Here is a 19,606-nt window from a genome sequence, read left to right as displayed (position 1 = left end):
AAACCTGCTGCCTATTAATTTCATTTGGTGACCCCTAGTTCTTGTATTATGGGAATAAGTAAATAACTTTTCCTTATCCACTTTCTCAACATCACTCATGATTTTATATACCTCTATCATGTCCCCCCTTAGTCTTCTCTTTTCCAAACTGAAGAGTCCTAGCCTCTTTAATCTTTCCTCATATGGGACCCTCTCTAAACCCCTAATCATTTTAGTTGCTCTTTTCTGAACCTTTTCTAGTGCTAGAATATCTTTTTTGAGGTGAGGAGACCACATCTGTACACAGTATTCGAGATGTGGGCGTACCATGGATTTATATAAGGGCAATAATATATTCTCAGTCTTATTCTCTATCCCCTTTTTAATGATTCCTAACATCCTGTTTGCTTTTTTGACTGCCTCTGCACACTGCGTGGACATCTTTAGAGAACTATCCACGATAACTCCAAGATCTTTTTCCTGACTCGTTGTAGCTAAATTAGCCCCCATCATGTTGTATGTATAGTTGGGGTTATTTTTTCCAATGTGCATTACTTTACATTTATCCACATTAAATTTCATTTGCCATTTTGTTGCCCAATCACTTAGTTTTGTGAGATCTTTTTGAAGTTCTTCACAATCTGCTTTGGTCTTAACTATCTTGAGTAGTTTAGTATCATCTGCAAACTTTGCCACCTCACTGTTTACCCCTTTCTCCAGATCATTTATGAATAAATTGAATAGGATTGGTCCTAGGACTGACCCTTGGGGAACACCACTAGTTACCCCTCTCCATTCTGAGAATTTACCATTAATTCCTACCCTTTGTTCCCTGTCCTTTAACCAGTTCTCAATCCATGAAAGGACCTTTCCTTTTATCCCATGACAGCTTAATTTACGTAAGAGCCTTTGGTGAGGGACCTTGTCAAAGGCTTTCTGGAAATCTAAGTACACTATGTCCACCGGATCCCCCTTGTCCACATGTTTGTTGACCCCTTCAAAGAACTCTAATAGATTAGTAAGACACGATTTCCCTTTACAGAAACCATGTTGACTATTGCTCAAGAGTTTATGTTTTTCTATGTGTCTGACAATTTTATTCTTTACTATTGTTTCAACTAATTTGCCCGGTACCGACGTTAGACTTACCGGTCTGTAATTGCCGGGATCACCCCTAGAGCCCTTTTTAAATATTGGCGTTACATTAGCTAACTTCCAGTCATTGGGTACCGAAGCCGATTTAAAGGACAGGTTACAAACCTTAGTTAATAGTTCCGCAACTTCACATTTGAGTTCTTTCAGAACTCTTGGGTGAATGCCATCTGGTCCCGGTGACTTGTTAATGTTGAGTTTATCAATTAATTCCAAAACCTCCTCTAGTGACACTTCAATCTGTGACAGTTCCTCAGATTTGTCACCTACAAAAGCCAGCTCAGGTTTGGGAATCTCCCTAACATCCTCAGCCGTGAAGACTGAAGCAAAGAATCCATTTAGTTTCTCTGCAATGACTTTATCATCTTTAAGCGCTCCTTTTGAATTTTGATCATCAAGGGGCCCCACTGGTTGTTTAGCAGGCTTCCTGCTTCTGATGTACTTAAAAAACATTGTGTTATTACCTTTGGAGTTTTTGGCTAGCCGTTCTTCAAACTCCTCTTTGGCTTTTCTTATTACACTCTTGCACTTAAGTTGGCAGTGTTTGTGCTCCTTTCTATTTGCCTCACTAGGATTTGACTTCCACTTTTTAAAGGAAGTCTTTTCAGCAAGTTCTACTACTGCATGAACAAAGGGGGATTCCTTTACACCATGGTCAACGAAACTTCTGCACAATGAATCTTTTTATTTGACAGGGACTTGTTTAAAGAATAGCCCCATCTCTAAACAAAGCTGTTTAGGCTTCTGTCCGTGAAAAGTTATGGGATGTGAAGACTACAGATGCACTTGGTCAAGGGACTTCTTTAAACTATGCATTCATTTCTCTATTCCTCCTGCAATTCCCTCCCTCATTCCCACTGGTTTCTTAAGTCCAGAAGACTCCCACCAACTTCATGTCTACCCCTAACCACCACCATCCCAAAAAACACACACACGTGTACTTTACTTATTGGCTTTTCTATGGTGTTCATACTGTAATATTAGACCATTTTACATATTGCTAACTAATAATGCTGGAGAGTATATGAATATGTAACATATTAACAATACATATTATCCATACTATATATACACACACACACACACACACATACATACACACACACACACACGCATTAAGCACAAATATTGCAACAGTGATACAGCCTAAACTAGTCTATACCATGATCTAATTCACTGATGCTAAGTATCCTATAACTCCTTGCATTTGCTGAAGTAAGTATTTGCATTAAGCGGAGAGGAAACTTGTCAAAAATCAAGATACATTCATTCTATGTCTTAGTACAAGCTAAGGAAGAACCTTCACAGACCAGTACCTGGAAGGCTAGCACCCAAAACAAAATAAGGAAGGAAAAGAACAACAAGTTCGGGAACTGGGTCAAACTGAGGGTTGGATTTTAGTGATGCATAAGGAGATGTATAACTTGTAAAATCATATAAATAATACCAGCTGAAATGTGTGACCTGGGAGAGCACACCTTTGGTGTAAGGTGACTGTACCATCGCTGTACGGGACTGCTCTTCAGAGACTGATATTGTATAGAGCCTTTTTCCTGTACCATATTAATATACCTGACATTGGTTATTTGGTTTCTTGAGTATATTTCATAATGAACCAAAGCGTGGTCAAGCAATTGACTATACAATTTATCAACAATATAATCTCAACACCCCTAATTAGGGAAGTACAAACCTCATTTTGCAGATGAGGAATCTTTGTACAGCGGGATAAAGAGACTAACCAAGGTTACACAGGAAGCGTGTAGCAAAGCCAGGAACAGGACACAGCTCTCCTGAGTTCTGATCCACAGAGCCCTGCAAATCCGCAAATATCCGTATCCAGGGACCATTTTGGGGGATCACAGATCAGATGTGGATACATTTTGTATCCAAGCAGAGCTCTGCCAACCCAATGCCTTAACCACAAGACTATTCTTCCTTTCACATATGCATCCATTTGGCTATCCCATGTTAGAACTAGCTTTAGCAGGACTACAATAAAAACTGTTACACACAGTTAATGGCACTGCTTAAAGCCCAGTGGAGACGGATCCTTGGGGAAGTAAACTCACTTGTGTGTTACTTGATTTCCTCATATTGTGAAAGAGAAATGATACTTATCTTCCTTTGTAAGGCCCTGAGATCTACAGATAAAAAGCATTTTACATATGAACTATATTAATTAAAACTGCATGGGACTATAGGTAGACAGAACATAACTGCTCAAGGTATGATTCAGTTTGTGTAGAAGCGTGCAATGTAGACGATGGCATCCTGGAGTAGTGTAGCTTTTTAACAGCAAAATTAGAAACAAGTTTGACAAATTCACAAAATACATATACAAAACAGAAAACCCCTTCGCAGGGATTCAAAGCAATCCCTGCACTTTAGGGTCTCAAATTCAACATTCTTCCTCTTTAAATTGTATCTCACTCCAACTCCCACAGAACTCTTGGGGCTCTCTGGCCTTTCATAGCTACTCCTCCATTAGTGTTTACTACTTGTATTATGGTAGTGCTTATAGCCCCTAACTGGTATCAGAGCCTCATTGTGCCAACCACTGTACAAATACATGGTAAGACAGTCCCTGTCCCAAAGAGTACACAATCTAAGTAGATAGGACAGACAAAGAAAGTGTTTTCCCCATTTTACAGAGGGAGAACCAAAGCAGAGAGAGAGAGAGAGAGAGAGAGTGACTTACCCAAAATCAGAAAGGAAGTCTGGGGTAGAGCCAGGAATTGATGCCAAAATCTCAAGTTCCATTCCAGTACTTAACCACAAGATCAGCCTTTCTCCTCACCAAATGAAATGATGTATATCAGCCTCAAAGGATGTTCCACTTGTGGAAAACTGCTGATTCAACATAGCCTCTATTGTAGCACATATGATACAATGCTCTCTTAAAGGTGACATCCAAAAGAAAAAAATGTGCTCATTTTTGGTTCTTTATGGTTTATAAGAGAGACAAAGACTTTTTCCTCCAAAAGAGCTTTCTGCCTTTTTTTTTTTAAACTTTAGAAATTGAGATCTTGCTTTGTTATTCCTAAAAGTTGCTATGTCAACAGCAGAACTTGGCCAACATTGTGTATTCAGAATCTGAAAGCTGAGCAACTGCCATGTGAAAGGATTAAGTTGTCAAAACTGTTTTTGTTAACACCTATTTCAGCCAAACAACTGACAAACAGCTGGGAAGAAAGATCTCTGTTAAAGATGTAACATCATGACCTTTCAAGTAAGGGCAGAGAAAGCTCTCACTCCCATTCTCTGATCCTCTAAGGCAGGGGTCCCCAACCCCCGGTCCGCGGCCCGGTACCGGACCGCGGCCTCTTACAAACCGGGCCGCGAACCGACCCAGTGGACCTCCCGCAGGCGTGCCTGCAGGAGGTCTACCCGAGCCGCGGGACGAGCGCTCCCTCCGCAGTCATGCCTGCGGGAGGTCCGCTGCTCCCGGGGCTCCGGTGGCCCCCCCGCCGCCATGACTGCGGACGGTTCGCTGGTCGCGCGGCTCAGCTGGACCGCCCGCAGGCACGCCTGCGGGAGGTCCACCGGCTCCGGTTGAGCTGCCGCAGGCATGCCTGCGGGCGGTCCAGCTGAGCCGCGCGACCAGCGAACTGTCCGCAGTCATGCCTGCGGCAGCTCAACCGGAGCCGGTGGACCTCCCGCAGGCACGCCTGAGGGAGGTCTACCCGAGCCGCGGGACGAGCACTCCCTCCGCAGGCATGACTGGTCCCTGGTCCTGAAAAGGTTGGGGACCCCTGCTCTAAGGCAGCCTAGATCAAAAACAGTGAAGACAAAACCTCATACTTCTTATATTTTTGGGTCAAACTCAAGCAAAAAAAACCACACATCTGCAAAAATAAGATGCAAGTCTTCTTTGATCATAAAACAGAAAAAAAGTGACACAACCCAATTTTTCTATCCCCTCTTCAACTCACCTTTAAATCCATTCCTAGCCCAGTGAAGTATGGGCCTTCAAAATAGTATTCTTCACTTTCTGTCCTAAATGTTGTAAACTGTTACAGTTTGCATTCCAGCTTACATTAACTACACATCATTTGATACAGTGAGGTGATTTATAAGAACATAGGTCCAAAGTAGTATATGTCATTTGTAAACTGTCTTTGAATGAATAGCATTAATATATTACAAAGGGTTGTAACAGGATGGTTCACTGACAATTTACACATTTATATTGAGCTTGAATCTTGACATTGAGTCAGGGGCGGCTCTAGATATTTCGCCACCCCAAGCACAGCGGCATGCTTGTGGGGGGTGCTATGCTGGTTCCGCGGCTCCGGTGGACCTCCCGCAGGCGTGCGTGCGGAGGGTCCGCTGGTCCCGTGGCTCCACCAAAGCCACGGGACCAGCGGACCCTCCGCAGGCACGGCTGCGGGAGGTCCACCAGAGCCCTGCCTGCCGCCCTCCCGGAGACCGGCAGAGCGCCCCCCACGGCATGCCACCCCAAGCACATGCTTGGCGTGCTAGGGCCTGGAGCTGCCCCTGCATTGAGTACACAACCTTGGACACCCCCAAATACACGAGGGGATCTCTTAGGAAAGTTCCAAATTTAGTATTTCTAACAGATCACAAGATGATCAGTAACTGTTTACAAAAGCTATGTTCATTTATTCCATTAAGTATCTTGTTGGGCATGCTCTTGAGTACTGTTCTCTTCCCTTTGGAGAAAAATAGATCAACTGAAGTAACCAGTTTTATGTAATGGACTCAGCAAAAAAAAAAAAATTGTTGAAGGCAAACTATTACATTGCAAGCAAAGATGTTGACAATAGATCCACCAGAAAGGTGAAATACTGTCAACAAGTTTAATATCGGAGATCCTGACCCTACAGATTATTCTCCCCATTCTAGGATTCCAGTTCGTAGACTTATGTACGGAAACGTACTCACAGAGAAGAGGCTACAGTTTAAGTCAGGGGTAGGCAACCTATGGCATATGTGCCAAAGGCGTCATGCGAGCTGATTTTCAGTGGCATTCACACTGCCTGGGTCCTGGCCACTGGTCCGAGGGGCTCTGCATTTTAATTTAATTTTAAAGGAAGCTTCTTAAACATTTTAAAACCTTATTTACTTTACATACAACAATAGTTTAGTTATATGTTATAGACATAGAAAAAGACCTTCTAAAAACATTAAAATGTATTACTGGCACATAAAACCTCAAATTAGAGTGAATAAATGAAGACTTGGCACATCACTTCCGAAAAGCTGCCGACCCCTGATCTAAGTGCTTGTGTGGGTACTTCCTGAAATAGGTCAAAAGTACTTTCTATGATATTCTGAGGATCACCAATGTCCTAGCTAGCAAGGCTAAGCACACATTGATCTTTTATACAATGCTACATCATTTTCTCCAGGATCCTGCACATTCAACAGCTGGCCAGTTCTGGAGAGGGAACCTCACTTTGGAATCAAGCTGCCCAAGGAAGGACATCAGGATAAACAGGCTTACCCCTCTTTAGAGTTAACCCACTAAATGTTGGATAGAGAAAATGCTGAAGAATGCCTCCGTAGATACAACACACCACATCGCTGTATATTGGTTTATATAACAGCACTGTAATATTTTCAGTACTTTCTATTCCATTCCTTTTACATCCTACATTGTTTATTTTTTAAACTCACATACTTAAAGCTTATCTTAATTGGACTTTACCTTGAGTTAACTGGTCACCAGTTCTCTTGAGATACTTAACACATTTGTAAAGACTAGTGTGGACACACCCCCACAAGTTTCATCAAATCTATAAACATTTGTTCATTTATCCCAGGCTGATTCCTATATTCTGGAACAAACATCTCCCGCCTTCTTGTGCATTCAAACATTGAGCCCCATTTCCTATGTCTCAAACTGTATCAGACAACTTCCTGCTGGGAAAGATCAATAAAACAGATGCTTTCCTGTGAGATTGACACCACTCACAGTTCCGGTACTAATAAAAGAGTGGCAAATACTATGTTGAAAATTCATTACAGTATTCTTATTCAGTAAACATTTAACTATGATAAGAACATTTAATGAATGTTAGAATTACGAATAAAACAAACCAAGACAAATTAATTCAACCTACTACACCTCATTTTACACCATTTATTAAAGTAGCAGCTTTACACATACTGTCAAAGGAACAGATTCTGCTTTTTTAAAAACAACAAAAGCAGACCTTCATTTAGGCTTAATACTAATCCATCGCTAAAAGATGCCAGAACAAAACACTATTATCTATTATTAACAGACTAAGAAAATTCCACTAAAATTTGGGTAGTTACAGTATACAGAAGCTGTAGCAAAACTGTCAAATGCAGCACATTATATAGATCCTGCCTACTACACTTCTAAAATATATGTCCCCAGCCTACTTGGGTCCTCCACTCCCAGGAATAACTGCAGTGCTCCGCATTTTTCCAAAGGTGCAAAAGCATGAAATTCACATGATTCTTGATAGTTTCACTACTGCCCACAAGGTTCTGAACTGAAACAATTAAACTGATCAGAGTTAATTTCATTCTACTGTTGCCTGGCACAGCTAAGAGACAATGGAGCCTTTCATTTGCAGATTTTGTAAAGTCCTGGATTGGTTAACAACCACTTCACATTTGAAAGACTACCTTTATTAACCAGAAGGGTTAAAAAAATTTTTTTTTAAATGAACACTTAATCTACAAAAGACAAAAACTTATGCCCTCACTCTTCCAGGGAAACTTTGATCTCAACACTCAAAAGTACGTAAGTGAAATTTTCAAATCCTCCTAACATAAGTCACCACATAAAAATGGTTTACACTCCATATTGAAGTCACATCATTCTGGGGCTTGTGGAGAGTTGTTATGGACAGTCTAAAAGCAAGGTTTCCTTCCGTGTTCGAAACTTAAGCGTGGTGTCTCCCGTGTAATTTTAATCCACACTCATCTCCTTCCCTGAGAACCTAGTCAACTTCTATTTAAACTATCCAAGAACCTAAAATTAAGGTTGCACAAAACCCCATTCATTCTGACTGAAACATGCATGACATCCATTTTCACCTGCATAACAGTTTATTCAGTTCCTGGGGGGGAGGGAGTGTCCAAAGTGGCTAATCAGAGCCCTGAAAATTGAAAAATTACCTAAATACATTATGTTGCCCATTACATATCCCATCTAACAGAGTATTATCTTGCTTTATAAGTTATGAAAAGTGCATTAACAAAGGTTCTCGTTCAAGTGAAAGGATAACCAACAAAATTGAGAGGTTTTGCATTGGTAAGCAAGATGTTTATTGGTAAGCAAGATGTTTTCAGTTATACACAAGTAAACAAAGAATGGCTTAAAACCTCTTCTTCACAAATTCTACTAAAACTGGGCCAGCACAATTTAGCATTCAGACTGCAGTTAAAATCTGTCATAAAAACAAACCAGCTAGAGAAGTTCTTCTTTCTCCTCCAGTTATGGTTCAATTTAACTTAATGGAGATCACCAAGGAGCATTCAGCTAAGTGAAAAACCTCTGAAGGTTTTGGGTTTTTTTTTTAAGATATTCACCACAATGGTGTACCACTTCCTGCACTGAAACCTAAAGCACTAAAGCCACAACGATTAATGATTGCAAATACATATAAAATGTGAGCAACAGAATTCAGATTTTAAAACACTTATGATGCACATGTAACAGTGAACATAAGCTTGCTGCTCTGAATCAGCATCCTTGATCAACATAATCCAATGCCTACATCATCAGGAAGTAGATATACAGCAGAAGATAGTTACCAAAATGCCATTCTCAACAAACATACTCAATGATACAAGAATAGACGTGCCTTTTTTCCAGCAGTAACTATATAGTATTCATAAATGCTGTTTTTCCATCAGTGCACGGGGTAGTAATACTGATAACTCCCATTTAACACAGATAACAAATGGCTCATGCCATTTCTGCACACACTTACAGAAGAATCAAGCCTACTGTTTTACAAACCATGGTTTTTAACTCAGTGAACCTATTAAATGTTTTGAATAACTCTTTGTAAAATGTAGCACAGTTATACAAAGGAAAGTACAGTGGTTGAGTGATAAACGCATGGTCTAGTTTACCAGTTATATGGCTTATTTGGAGGGGGAGAAGGCAAACTGGGCTGATAGAGATAATCACAATACCAATTCAACCAACACACTAATGAGCTCTCCATAAACCTGGAACACAAGATAAATACACAGTAACAGCAGCCCGCAACTCGGATGTGCTTGTGATGAATGAATACACACCATCAAATATTATTCTAGGTATAAAAAAATTAAGAGTCATTTTTTAAGAAAAAATCAACTGAAGACATGTACACATAGTGCTGAGTAAAATAATAGGCCTTTTTAGATATTTACAGTATATTTAAAATATGTAAAAAAAAATTAAAAGTACTCATTCTAAATCTTAAATACCTGTATCAGTCTAATTTTTCTCCTAGCTACCTGAGCCTCATTACTGATGCCATTCCACAGGAAGGAGATATTTTGGTTATCCCATTACCTAGACATGGAGGCTAAAAACCCTCACATTTAATTAACAGGATCTGCCAAAACCATTAGCCTCCTAATAGACTACAGTCTGGACAGTTTAGGTACCTAGGAGGAAAAGACATGTTATAGTAAATACAAAACTTGAAAATATAATTACTATACTATTGTTATCTTGACCCCATAGCAAAATATTCCATGTTTCAATTATCCCTCTCTATAAAATACTTCTAGCTTGGGAAAACAGTTTTTAATAGGACTTGTAAGATCTTCACTGAATTTGCAAGGGGAAGCTCAAGGGGAGAGCACAAAAAGGAAGACACTTGGGCTTGGTCTACACTTAAAACGTAGACTAACCTAGCTATGTCACTTAAGGGTGTGAAAAATTCATACTGGCGCACTACAGTTTAAGACAACTTAATTCCCAGTGTAGACGCAGCTAAGTCAATGGGACAATTCTTCCATCGATCTAGCTACCGCTGCTCAGGGAGGTGGGAAGCTGTAGCGCCCATAGTGTGGACATGGCCTAAGGAAAATTATCAGAATTTCCCACTCTCCAGCAGACAACTTTGAGCCTAAAAAGAGGCATGTCAAACCAATTCTTGCTTTATTTCAACGGAATAGTGGCTACATACAACCTTATTAACAAATTATGTTCAGTTTACATAGCTATTATACTGTTTGGTATTCAACGATATTCAAAAAAATAAGTAGATACCATAAATGGAGAGAGTACTCGGACCTTCCCTTAGGCAGTTATTTAAATTACATGATTTTTGTGGAATGCTACCGTAGTCCGGATGGTAAAAATTGCATGTGCATTGGGGAAACAACAGGCTGAAAGTCTAACAAGTCTGAAAGTTTTCTGTACTGATATGTCCACAGATCCATCAGATTTGCTTTGCCAGTTCCCTAATTTGGTTAAGCAGCTTTAATTTATCAGCATCTTTCTGCACTCCTCAACTATTCCAGCCTTAAACTCATCAATGACTCTTTTATATTTGCAGAACAAGCCTTCCATGCACACTTGTAAGATCCAAGTATAACGACTAATTCACTAGGAGCTAGCTTAAAAAGAAAACAAAATTTAAAGGAACAGTCAGGTAAAAAAATATTTTTTTAAACAAATTTACTTGCATGCATCACTGGAATATTAAAACAATAGACGTTTAATAAACCTGTTTACATTGTTTGTGCTGTTTGTTTACTTTGTGCAATTATGTTATATTGGACATTGAAAATAGAATGATCTGGCTATAGCCAGTTTCTCATGTACTAACACAAGCTACAATAAACTATAGTGATGGGTAAGGTCAGAAGAAGAATCTGAACAGAATGCTTGGGTTGCAAATACTGCAGTAGAGTATTTTTTTGTTGAACATTATTTATACAGTAAAATCCCTTGTTTATGTTCCATGATGAGGTAGGATTGCTAAGAACAAATGGGAAGGCAACTGAAATAGGCTTGAAAATTCCACCCAGGAGCAGGAAACTTTCCCTTCTCAATACAAGAGCCTAGAAGGCTATTAATTATTGCTGCACCTTTTTGTTTTCTTTATTAATGAAAGCTAAGTTTATACCCCTTACAGTTGTGGAAAAATCTTCCAAATATAAAGAAATGCAGTACTGTCTTGTAGAGTCCATAGACAGCTCCTATGTTTCAACAGTGATTCAGTTTGGGCAAGAAACGCTCTTAACGACTCTGGTCAGTTTTGATAGTGATACTCAGATCCCTACCGGCAGTGTTAAAACTGTCAAGAATCATGTTGATTTCACAGTCCTACTGCTTAGGGAAGCTACCTGCACCAGCAGAGAGTAGGCACTGAAGTTATTTACAAGGGCTTCAAAAGCGGCTCTAGAGGAAAGAGTAGTAGAGACCTACTGACCATTCTTCTCCTCACAACAGCCAGGAGACTGGAGAAGCCAGGACAATACTGGAAACCCAGGTCTCTCACAGCCGCCTGGAGGCTCTGAAGGTGGGGGTGGGGGGGAGCTCATTCTTCCTTTCAAGCAACTAGAGATGAGTGGAGCATCACATTCTTCAAAGGCTAAGAATGACAGTGCCTTTCAGAAGGGTCCAGGAATAGCAGCTGGTAAAAATCCCAGCACCTATCCCAGAAACTGGATGTGGCATGCTGGCTTTTCACTTGACCACAGACCTCAATGGCGGAAGCTCTCCACTCTAATTTTTTATATCTGCTTGTGACAAGTAGGTTTAGTCCTCTAGCCAGCATGTATCTGGTAATTTTTCCAACTCACTTTCAAAGCGTGCCAAAAGATTTGAGAGTTCATGAGTTTTGGAAGCTAGATGCATTGGATGAAATGACAGGCTTTTTTCAGAGAAGCAGTGATTACTGGGTAAACCAAAAAAAGGTCTGGACAGAGTAAAATAGTTAATTATTCTCACAGAGACCTGTAGTATAACCTCCAAAAGATGGATAAGCCAAGATAATGCTAGGATTTACTTTAGTACATTAGTAATACAAATAAGTGTGATTAGAAAAAATGTGCAATCACATCATGTGCAACATTTCTTGGAACAGCAAAGAAAATTCTAGAACACCAAAATTGTACAATTGTGGTTTATTGACCAGTCTGAGCATTCTTTGCTTTTTATAAAGACCCATACAACAGCACTATATTATGCAAATAGTTTTTGTGAAAATGGAGACCCTGAATAGTTAATTAAATTCTTGGTCATCAATTAGCTACTCTTCTATAAAGTTAACTTTATAACATGGTGCATACTGAGCACTGAACTGGGTATAATCTGCAGAGCATGAGAAGATGAGGCTATGAATAACCAGCATCAGATTCCTGCCTCTGATGAGCAAACCCCCCTAACAACTCTGATAAGAGTCTTCTGAACAAAGTTGTTTGAAAAATGCATGTACATGCTGTATTATATCTTTTTTGAAAGAAAACGCAGAGATAATTACTATGTGCTTCCCCCAACTTATTTTTATTTTAGGAATAAATCTTGTCTGTTGAATAATGTTTATTTTTATTCCATTTCTGTACAAGACTGCATATTTTGATATCTATGTTTATGAATTTAAGTTTAGAAACTCATTTATTGCTCTGGGTAACCTTATGCCTATTTTTGCTTTAAGTCAGATATTAAAAAAAAGTCTGAATTAAAAATTTGAGTGTGGTCTGGAAACTTCATTTTTCCATAGCAGGTATCAATTTATTTTCCTGTTCAGCAGAGTTAATGGCTGTTGAAAAGCATATTACCATATTAGTTGATTGGCTGATGTACTAAAGAGTGACTCAGTGGGAGAATTTAAAAAGAGCAAACATTTTTCTAGAGCTATAAATGAAGAACGCTGTTTTCTGCCAGAACACTGGTCTTTCACATTTTTTCTCCTCTTATTTTTGCAATGAATTTAAATTACTTACTATATATTTGATTTTTTATCTGATCATTTGCTATCACAAGATTTTAGGATGTTGTACTAGCACATGCAAGGAAAGGCTGGTTACCTATTTGTTGAACACTAAGCATAAGAAAGGTTTACATGTTTTTGTTTTTAAATGATGCTGGAGTAGCTTTGACCCTTCATAAAACAAATCAAGTATGACTGATTAGCCAGATTTCTATATTTGAAATTCAAGACTCCCAAAGTTGTACAATCTGAATACCTAGTTTCGTAAGAAACATATCAAATTACAGCAATTGCTCCAGCTACCAATTCCCATGCAGAGATCTCGATGATACCTGAAGATATCTGAAGCATCTTTCAAGTTGCTAAGAGAATCAAATGTATGTTAACAGTATACTTCAAATTCTCTATTAAGTGATATTAGCAGATTAATCTTGTCAGACTTCTCACAGTGATCTACACATCCGCCCATTTTTACAACAATTTCTATACTTCGGAATAAAACCACAGACCCTACAAATCACCAACTGGTACACAAAACTGCTGACAAACTGATGACAAAGAGGTCAATATGAGCATATCACTTTCACGTTCCAATCACTGTTCTCACTACCCATCCAATATTAGATCATATTCAAATCTTAGACTTAGCTTGGGCCTAGCCCTAAGATATCGCAAAGGTCTCCATAACAAAGACCTCCTGAAATTGCAACAGTCAAACACAAAAGGAAATTCTAGAACAGTGGTTCTCAACCAGAGGTATGCAGAGGTCTTCCAGAGAATATGTCAATTCATTTAGACATCTGTCTAGTTTTACAACAGGCTACATAATTATTACTAGCAAAGTCAGTACAAACTAAAATTTCATACAATGACTTGTTTATACTGCTCTATATACTATACACCGACATGTAAATACAATATTTTATAATTATATGATAAAAATGAGAAACTAAGCAATTTTTCAGTAACAGTATGCAGTGTGACTTTTTTATTTTTGTAAGCAAGTAGTTTCTAAGTGGAGTGAAACTTGGGGTACGCAAGACAAATCAGACTCCTGAAAGGAGTACAGTAATCTGGAAAGGTTGAGAGCCACTGTTCTAGAAGACCATGACAGAACAAGTAGAAGCTGAAGACAGGGTTTCTTGGAGGCTTAATTCTCCACCATAGCTAAGAATGACCACAACCCTGATCACCTTCTGCACAAACTGCAGGGCTAATCTTTTTGACATGACTAAGAGCAAAATAGCCCACAATGCTGCTTGGTTTTGGAAAGGGATAGACCATAAAGAGTAATTTAGTCCCCTCTACTTGTTCCTGAAAAGAAGAAATGAAAATGTAGCTCTAAGCATGGACTATTTGGGTGAATTTATGTAATTTTGTAAGAGGCTCAGATACCATAGTCATAAGCATGGTATAGATACCTAGACAGATCAGTAACAAAAAAGGATTCAGAAGCCCTTTAACTAGACTAGTCATATCAGTAGAATATTTACTAACGGAAGACTTAACATTTTGTGAGAACAGTACCAGATAAACTCAAAAAATGGATACACCTTGCACAGGAAAACAATATAAAGTAAATACTGAAATCACTGAGATCTTTTGATATGCACAACAAGGTCCTGGTCCGTGATGAGGGCTCCTAGGTGCTATATGGTAATACAAATAATAAAATGGACCCAATCATCTTGTATCTATAGGAACAACGGATAGTCAAGAAGGGCATACACAGAGGACAATAACTCAATTACATCTCCCCACTTCCTCTGCCTTTGAGACTCTTCCCACCCACCCAAAAGACAATCAGCTTCACAATATAGATTTTTAAAAGTTACATGTATATTTAAACATTCATATTATCAAAGTACGGTCGTGATTAAATAATTTGAAAAAAGGGGAAATGGTAATGATATAACATGCTGTTAAATACTGTTCATTTTGTAACAAGCTACGTATTTAGCTGTGTCATCACACTAATTGAACTGTTTTATGGTAAAAGACCTAAAATATCAATAAATAAAATCTTTTTCCTAAAAAAAGGTTGGTCAGTCTATGCTGTGGATGCTGTGAATTAAACAGTGTAATCTCTTCTATAGTGACATTATTTTAACTATTCTTTCCCCACTGGTTATATCATTCCCGTTCCCACCCCCCTTGGTCACCTGCTACAGTAATCCTACCGACATCTGAAAGAAGCACACAAAAACAGCTTCCATATAAGGGGGAGAGAGAATATGAAACTCGGGTCCAATGCACTTCTTTTAATGATTGTAAAGTACTATGGTGATGAGAGTTCTGTAAAATTCTCCACAGATACCAGGCTGTTGATTCCACCTTCCCCCCTCTTCACTGGATACATCTCTATTTTGCTGATACTCCTCGCCCCACAAGAGTGATCTCATTCTGATAGCCCCCTGCCATGCTCCACTGCTGTTGGTGACTATTTTTCCTCCACGCATACTCGGCCCAGTTACTCCCCACCAATATATACAACCAGCCCCCTCACCCCATCTTCCTGTCTCTGTAACTGCTGCCAACTAGGGAGACCAGATGTCCCGATTTTATAAGGACAGTCCCGATTTTGGGGTCTTTTTTTTACATAGGCTCCTATTACCCCCCACCCCCGTCCCGGTTTTTCACACTTGCTGTCTGGTCACCCTACTGCCAACCTGGCTGACCACCTCTCGCTTCTTTCTTCCTCCATGATTCTGAGGGAAAGTGGCTGCATCTGATCTAAGATCACGGCAAGGCTGAGCCCTGTCATACCACCCCTGCTTCCTCTCTCCCGTCCCCCATCTGCTATCACCCCTACAGCCCTGATCAGCTCTGCTCCCCCGGCGCCCGCCACTAGCCCGCTGCCTCCCCAGCTGGCCACGCCAGCTCGGATGGGAACCCCCCTCCCCCCGCCCCCAGCGCGCAGGCTGCACCCCCCGCTACCGGGCCTGGTCCCGGGGGGGTCAATGTACCTGCTAAGGCTCGTGCCAGGTGTCAATCCCCTCCGGCTTCACCGCCGCCTGCCCCCCGCGGTAACCGGCCCCGGCTGGGCACCAGGGCGCCGGGACACACGCGCCCCGCGGCAGGGATCGGGGCAGCGCGGGCCCCCGGGGGAGCGCGGTCGGGAGGCGAACCTGTCTCCGGAGGCGGCGCGGCACCACGCCCCCGCGGCCAGCTCCGTGCCCCCGGGCCGGGCCGGGCCGGGCCGGGCCGGGCACACACCTCCCCCCCCCCGGTCCCTGCCCGCTTCTCCCCACCCCGGAGCCCCCCGGCCAGCGGGAGAGGCGGCCCCGCGGGCTCGCCGCGCCCGGTCCCCCCGCCGCCGCCGCCGCCGCCGGCACCTGGATGTAGTTGGTCTCGCAGTACTCGGCCACCCGCTCCAGGTTGGTGTAGCTGTCGAACAGGGCCCGGCGCCCGCCCGGGATCTCCTCCTCCAGCAGCATCTGCAGCTCCGCCATCTTCACATCCTCGCCCCCGAGACCCGGCCGGGGGCCCAGAGAGAGAGAAACACCCACCCACCGCGGCGCGGCGCGGCGCAACCACCGGGCACCCCACCGCGCAGGCGCAGAACCCGAACCAGCCAGACCCCCCCACACACACACACACACCCCCCTCCCCGGCGCCCCTCACGCGCACACACACTTCCGGTTCATCCCGGCATGGGGGTGGGGGGCTGAACGCCGGTAACCCCGTCCCCGCCGCGCGGGGAGCCAGAGGGGAGGGGCAGTGCGCCTGGAGGGGCCGGGGGGGGGGGCTGGGGAGGCCTGAGGGGAGGCAAGGGGCTAGGAGGAGTGAGGGGAGGGAATTGAAGAGGGATGAAACAGGAGGCGTGGGGAGAACAGAAGGAGACCATCTGCCTGTGCACGGCGGGGATTGTATTTTATGGGGACTAAGCAATGACTGACGGGATGGAGTTGGGGGCAGGGATGAAACCAAGGAAATTCTCTGTCCGCACTTGCATCCATCCCTTTGCTGCCTCTAAGAGCTTCATTTTCAAACCTAGCAGCCCCCAGAATTGTTTCCTTACACAGGGCTGTGCACCAAACAAGTATTTTGCACTTGCACATCTAGAGCCCTGCTGTACATGTGCATATGAGAGTTTGAGGCAAGTAAATGGGTACAATCATAGTATGTATCCATCCTTTCAGAGTTGAAAATTTGACCTTTGAAGTTCAAGAAGTTTCCAACACCTTCGTTCTCTGTTTCTCTTTAGTTTCCATCACAAATTCATAATCAATCAAGTCCAGTTCCCTGGAAATCTAGGATATAATCCTTGAATACAGGATGCTGTGTAACAACAATTAACTGACACTACAATTAAACTAAAGGCCATCATTGACTAAACATATTGTGACAGTTTTCAGAGTGGTAGCTGTGTTAGTCTGTGTCAGCAAAAACTAACAAACCTTCCTCCAACTCTACAAAAAGAAGGATTCTGCGTGGACTCCTCCTGAAGGTCGAAACAACAGACTGGACTTCTACATAGAGTGCTTCTGCCGATGTGCACTAGCTGAAATTGTGGTTCGTTAGTCTCTAAGGTGCCACAAGGACTCCTTGTTGGTTTTTTTAATATATTGTGACTATACTCCATTTACCTCAGTCTAACACATGTTGAAGATTCCCCTATGAATTTCACAAATAAACCATTGGAGCCAGTATAATCTGTGTACTTCATGCCCACCCTTTCTGTATATTTTGCTGCCCATCTGCTGAAGATAGATGCCCGATGATCACAAAATTACACCCAAAAAGGAAACAAATATAAACAATATATTTAAGACAATATAAAAAGTATATTAAAATCACAGTGTATTATACACTGACATTGAAAAGTATATATCACTGAGCTTGTCGTAAAAAATTCTAGGAAAAGTACTAGATATTATTGTACAGTGATGATACCCAGTAATTTCAGAGTTATGGGAATTATTTCAAAAAGCCAATGTCAAGCATTTTGTTCAACCACATTTTATTAATGTACTTAAGAATGGAGTCAGTGTGACTACTCCCAGGTTTAAAATTATGGACATGCTTAAGTATTTTGCTGAATCAGGGCTTAATTTTTTTCCCCTCAGGTTTGTGACTTAAGTTCTCTGAAGATAGTGTTTTCTTTACTAACAATTTTGACCTACATTTCCATTTTGTGAACTTTTGACTTTGTGCTGCTGTCTTTCTAAATTATGTAATTGCAGCATGTCAGTGTCAAGCTAGCAGCACATTTCTGAAACAGAGGTCCAATCCTGCACCTATTCATCTCAACAGGACTTTTGTAATCGACTACAATGTGCACCAGGATCAGGTTCTTGTGCTTTTTGTGTAACTACTCCTCAGTTCTAATTAGAAGAAGAATAAAATGTTTCTTTTGTATGGATCCCACTTAAAAAGCAGCTATTGTACAGGGAGAGTGAAAGGGTAAATTCTGAGCCGCAAACCAGTATGCTTTTCAAAATCAAAAGAGAACATTTATAATCCAGAGGGCTCTCTTGGCTTTGCCACTGACTTACTGTGTGATCTCAGGCAAGTCACTTAAAATCTATACAATTAAAATGATAATACCCATCCCACGTGAATGTTGAATGATTTAATTCCTGAACATTTCCCTTTAATCTGCACAGAAAGTCCCTTTTCTGTGCACAGAACTCAGCCTCCCATACACAAAGCTAAGTCAGCCACCACTGGAGAAGCATTTCAGCTTTCCCAGGAGAGCTCTTTTCAGGGCTGGGTATCTGGACAGTGGGAGAGGGTAATCTGACATGCATCACCCTCCCATGAGCCCCACAGAGCTTCTCCCACAAATGTAATACAGACCCAGGCAGTATTACATTTCTATTCTTACAGTTTCCATGGTGCAATGGATTCTGAGGTAGCCACCAGCTAGAGAAGCCTCAACACTGCAGTCCTATTGGAGCTCCACAGCCATGGCACTGTGGAAGGGAATATTGCCGAGGATTTAGAGCTGGCACAAGGACCTCCACCTAGATGGGCCTGGCCTCCAATTGATTTCCTAGAATATATGTGGATTCTAAAGAATCTGCAGGATTTATGAGCCAGACCTACAGCCTTTGGGCAAGCCCCATCCTGCTCCTTCTCTCAAGAGAATAATTGGGAAGAAATCACTGCAAGGAAAAACTCCTGGAGACATCTACTTCTTAGCCCTGCTCCCAGGTTTTCCCATGGGAGGAGTGATTGGATGTAATGTTTGTTAAAGTGATTTAAAACCCTCACAGGCAAAGCATTATTCTAACATTTTTAATGTAGTTTAAATGTTGCAACTTAAAACTTCTTGGTAGTGTGTGTTAATATTTCTACAAGCAGTTAAGGTTCCATGAGACCAATTCATATTTCATAGCTGTAACCAATTTAACTCCATATAGACATGTGAAAACAATGAAATATGCTATCACACATATTCTACAACTACATGCATTGAAGATTTCAATTCTGTACAATCTCAGTATTGCCAATCCCAGAAGTTCAAAGATCATCAGTCACCCCCCAAAAAAGCTCAATTCTTTTTAAGATACAATCATGTTTTTTAGTCTGTCTTCTGATTTGTGAACACTCCTGGCCTACACCCACTGTTGCATGTA

The 19,606-nt window shown here is 41.4% G+C and overlaps 1 protein-coding gene across 3 annotated transcripts in view; it reads right to left on the bottom strand.

Annotated features, from left to right (window-relative positions):
• ABI2 (abl interactor 2) overlaps window positions 1-16,582 on the bottom strand; it is a 123,094-nt gene extending 106,512 nt beyond the window's left edge. Inside the window, exon 1 of one of the 3 annotated variants that reach the window (XM_045032883.1) lies at window positions 16,358-16,582. In XM_045032883.1, the coding sequence (XP_044888818.1) occupies window positions 16,358-16,474 (117 nt within the window). In that variant the 5' untranslated portion in view covers window positions 16,475-16,582. The remainder of the gene's footprint in view (window positions 1-16,357) is intronic. The other 2 variants (XM_045032881.1, XM_045032882.1) reach the window with 2 other exon arrangements.
• Window positions 16,583-19,606: the final 3,024 nt, after the last annotated feature.

The sequence above is a fragment of the Mauremys mutica genome, chromosome 10 (assembly GCF_020497125.1).
Source record: "Mauremys mutica isolate MM-2020 ecotype Southern chromosome 10, ASM2049712v1, whole genome shotgun sequence".
NCBI classification, from domain to species: Eukaryota; Metazoa; Chordata; order Testudines; family Geoemydidae; genus Mauremys; species Mauremys mutica.
Note: the sequence above shows the minus strand (reverse complement) of the source record. Positions and strands in the feature narration are given on the sequence as shown.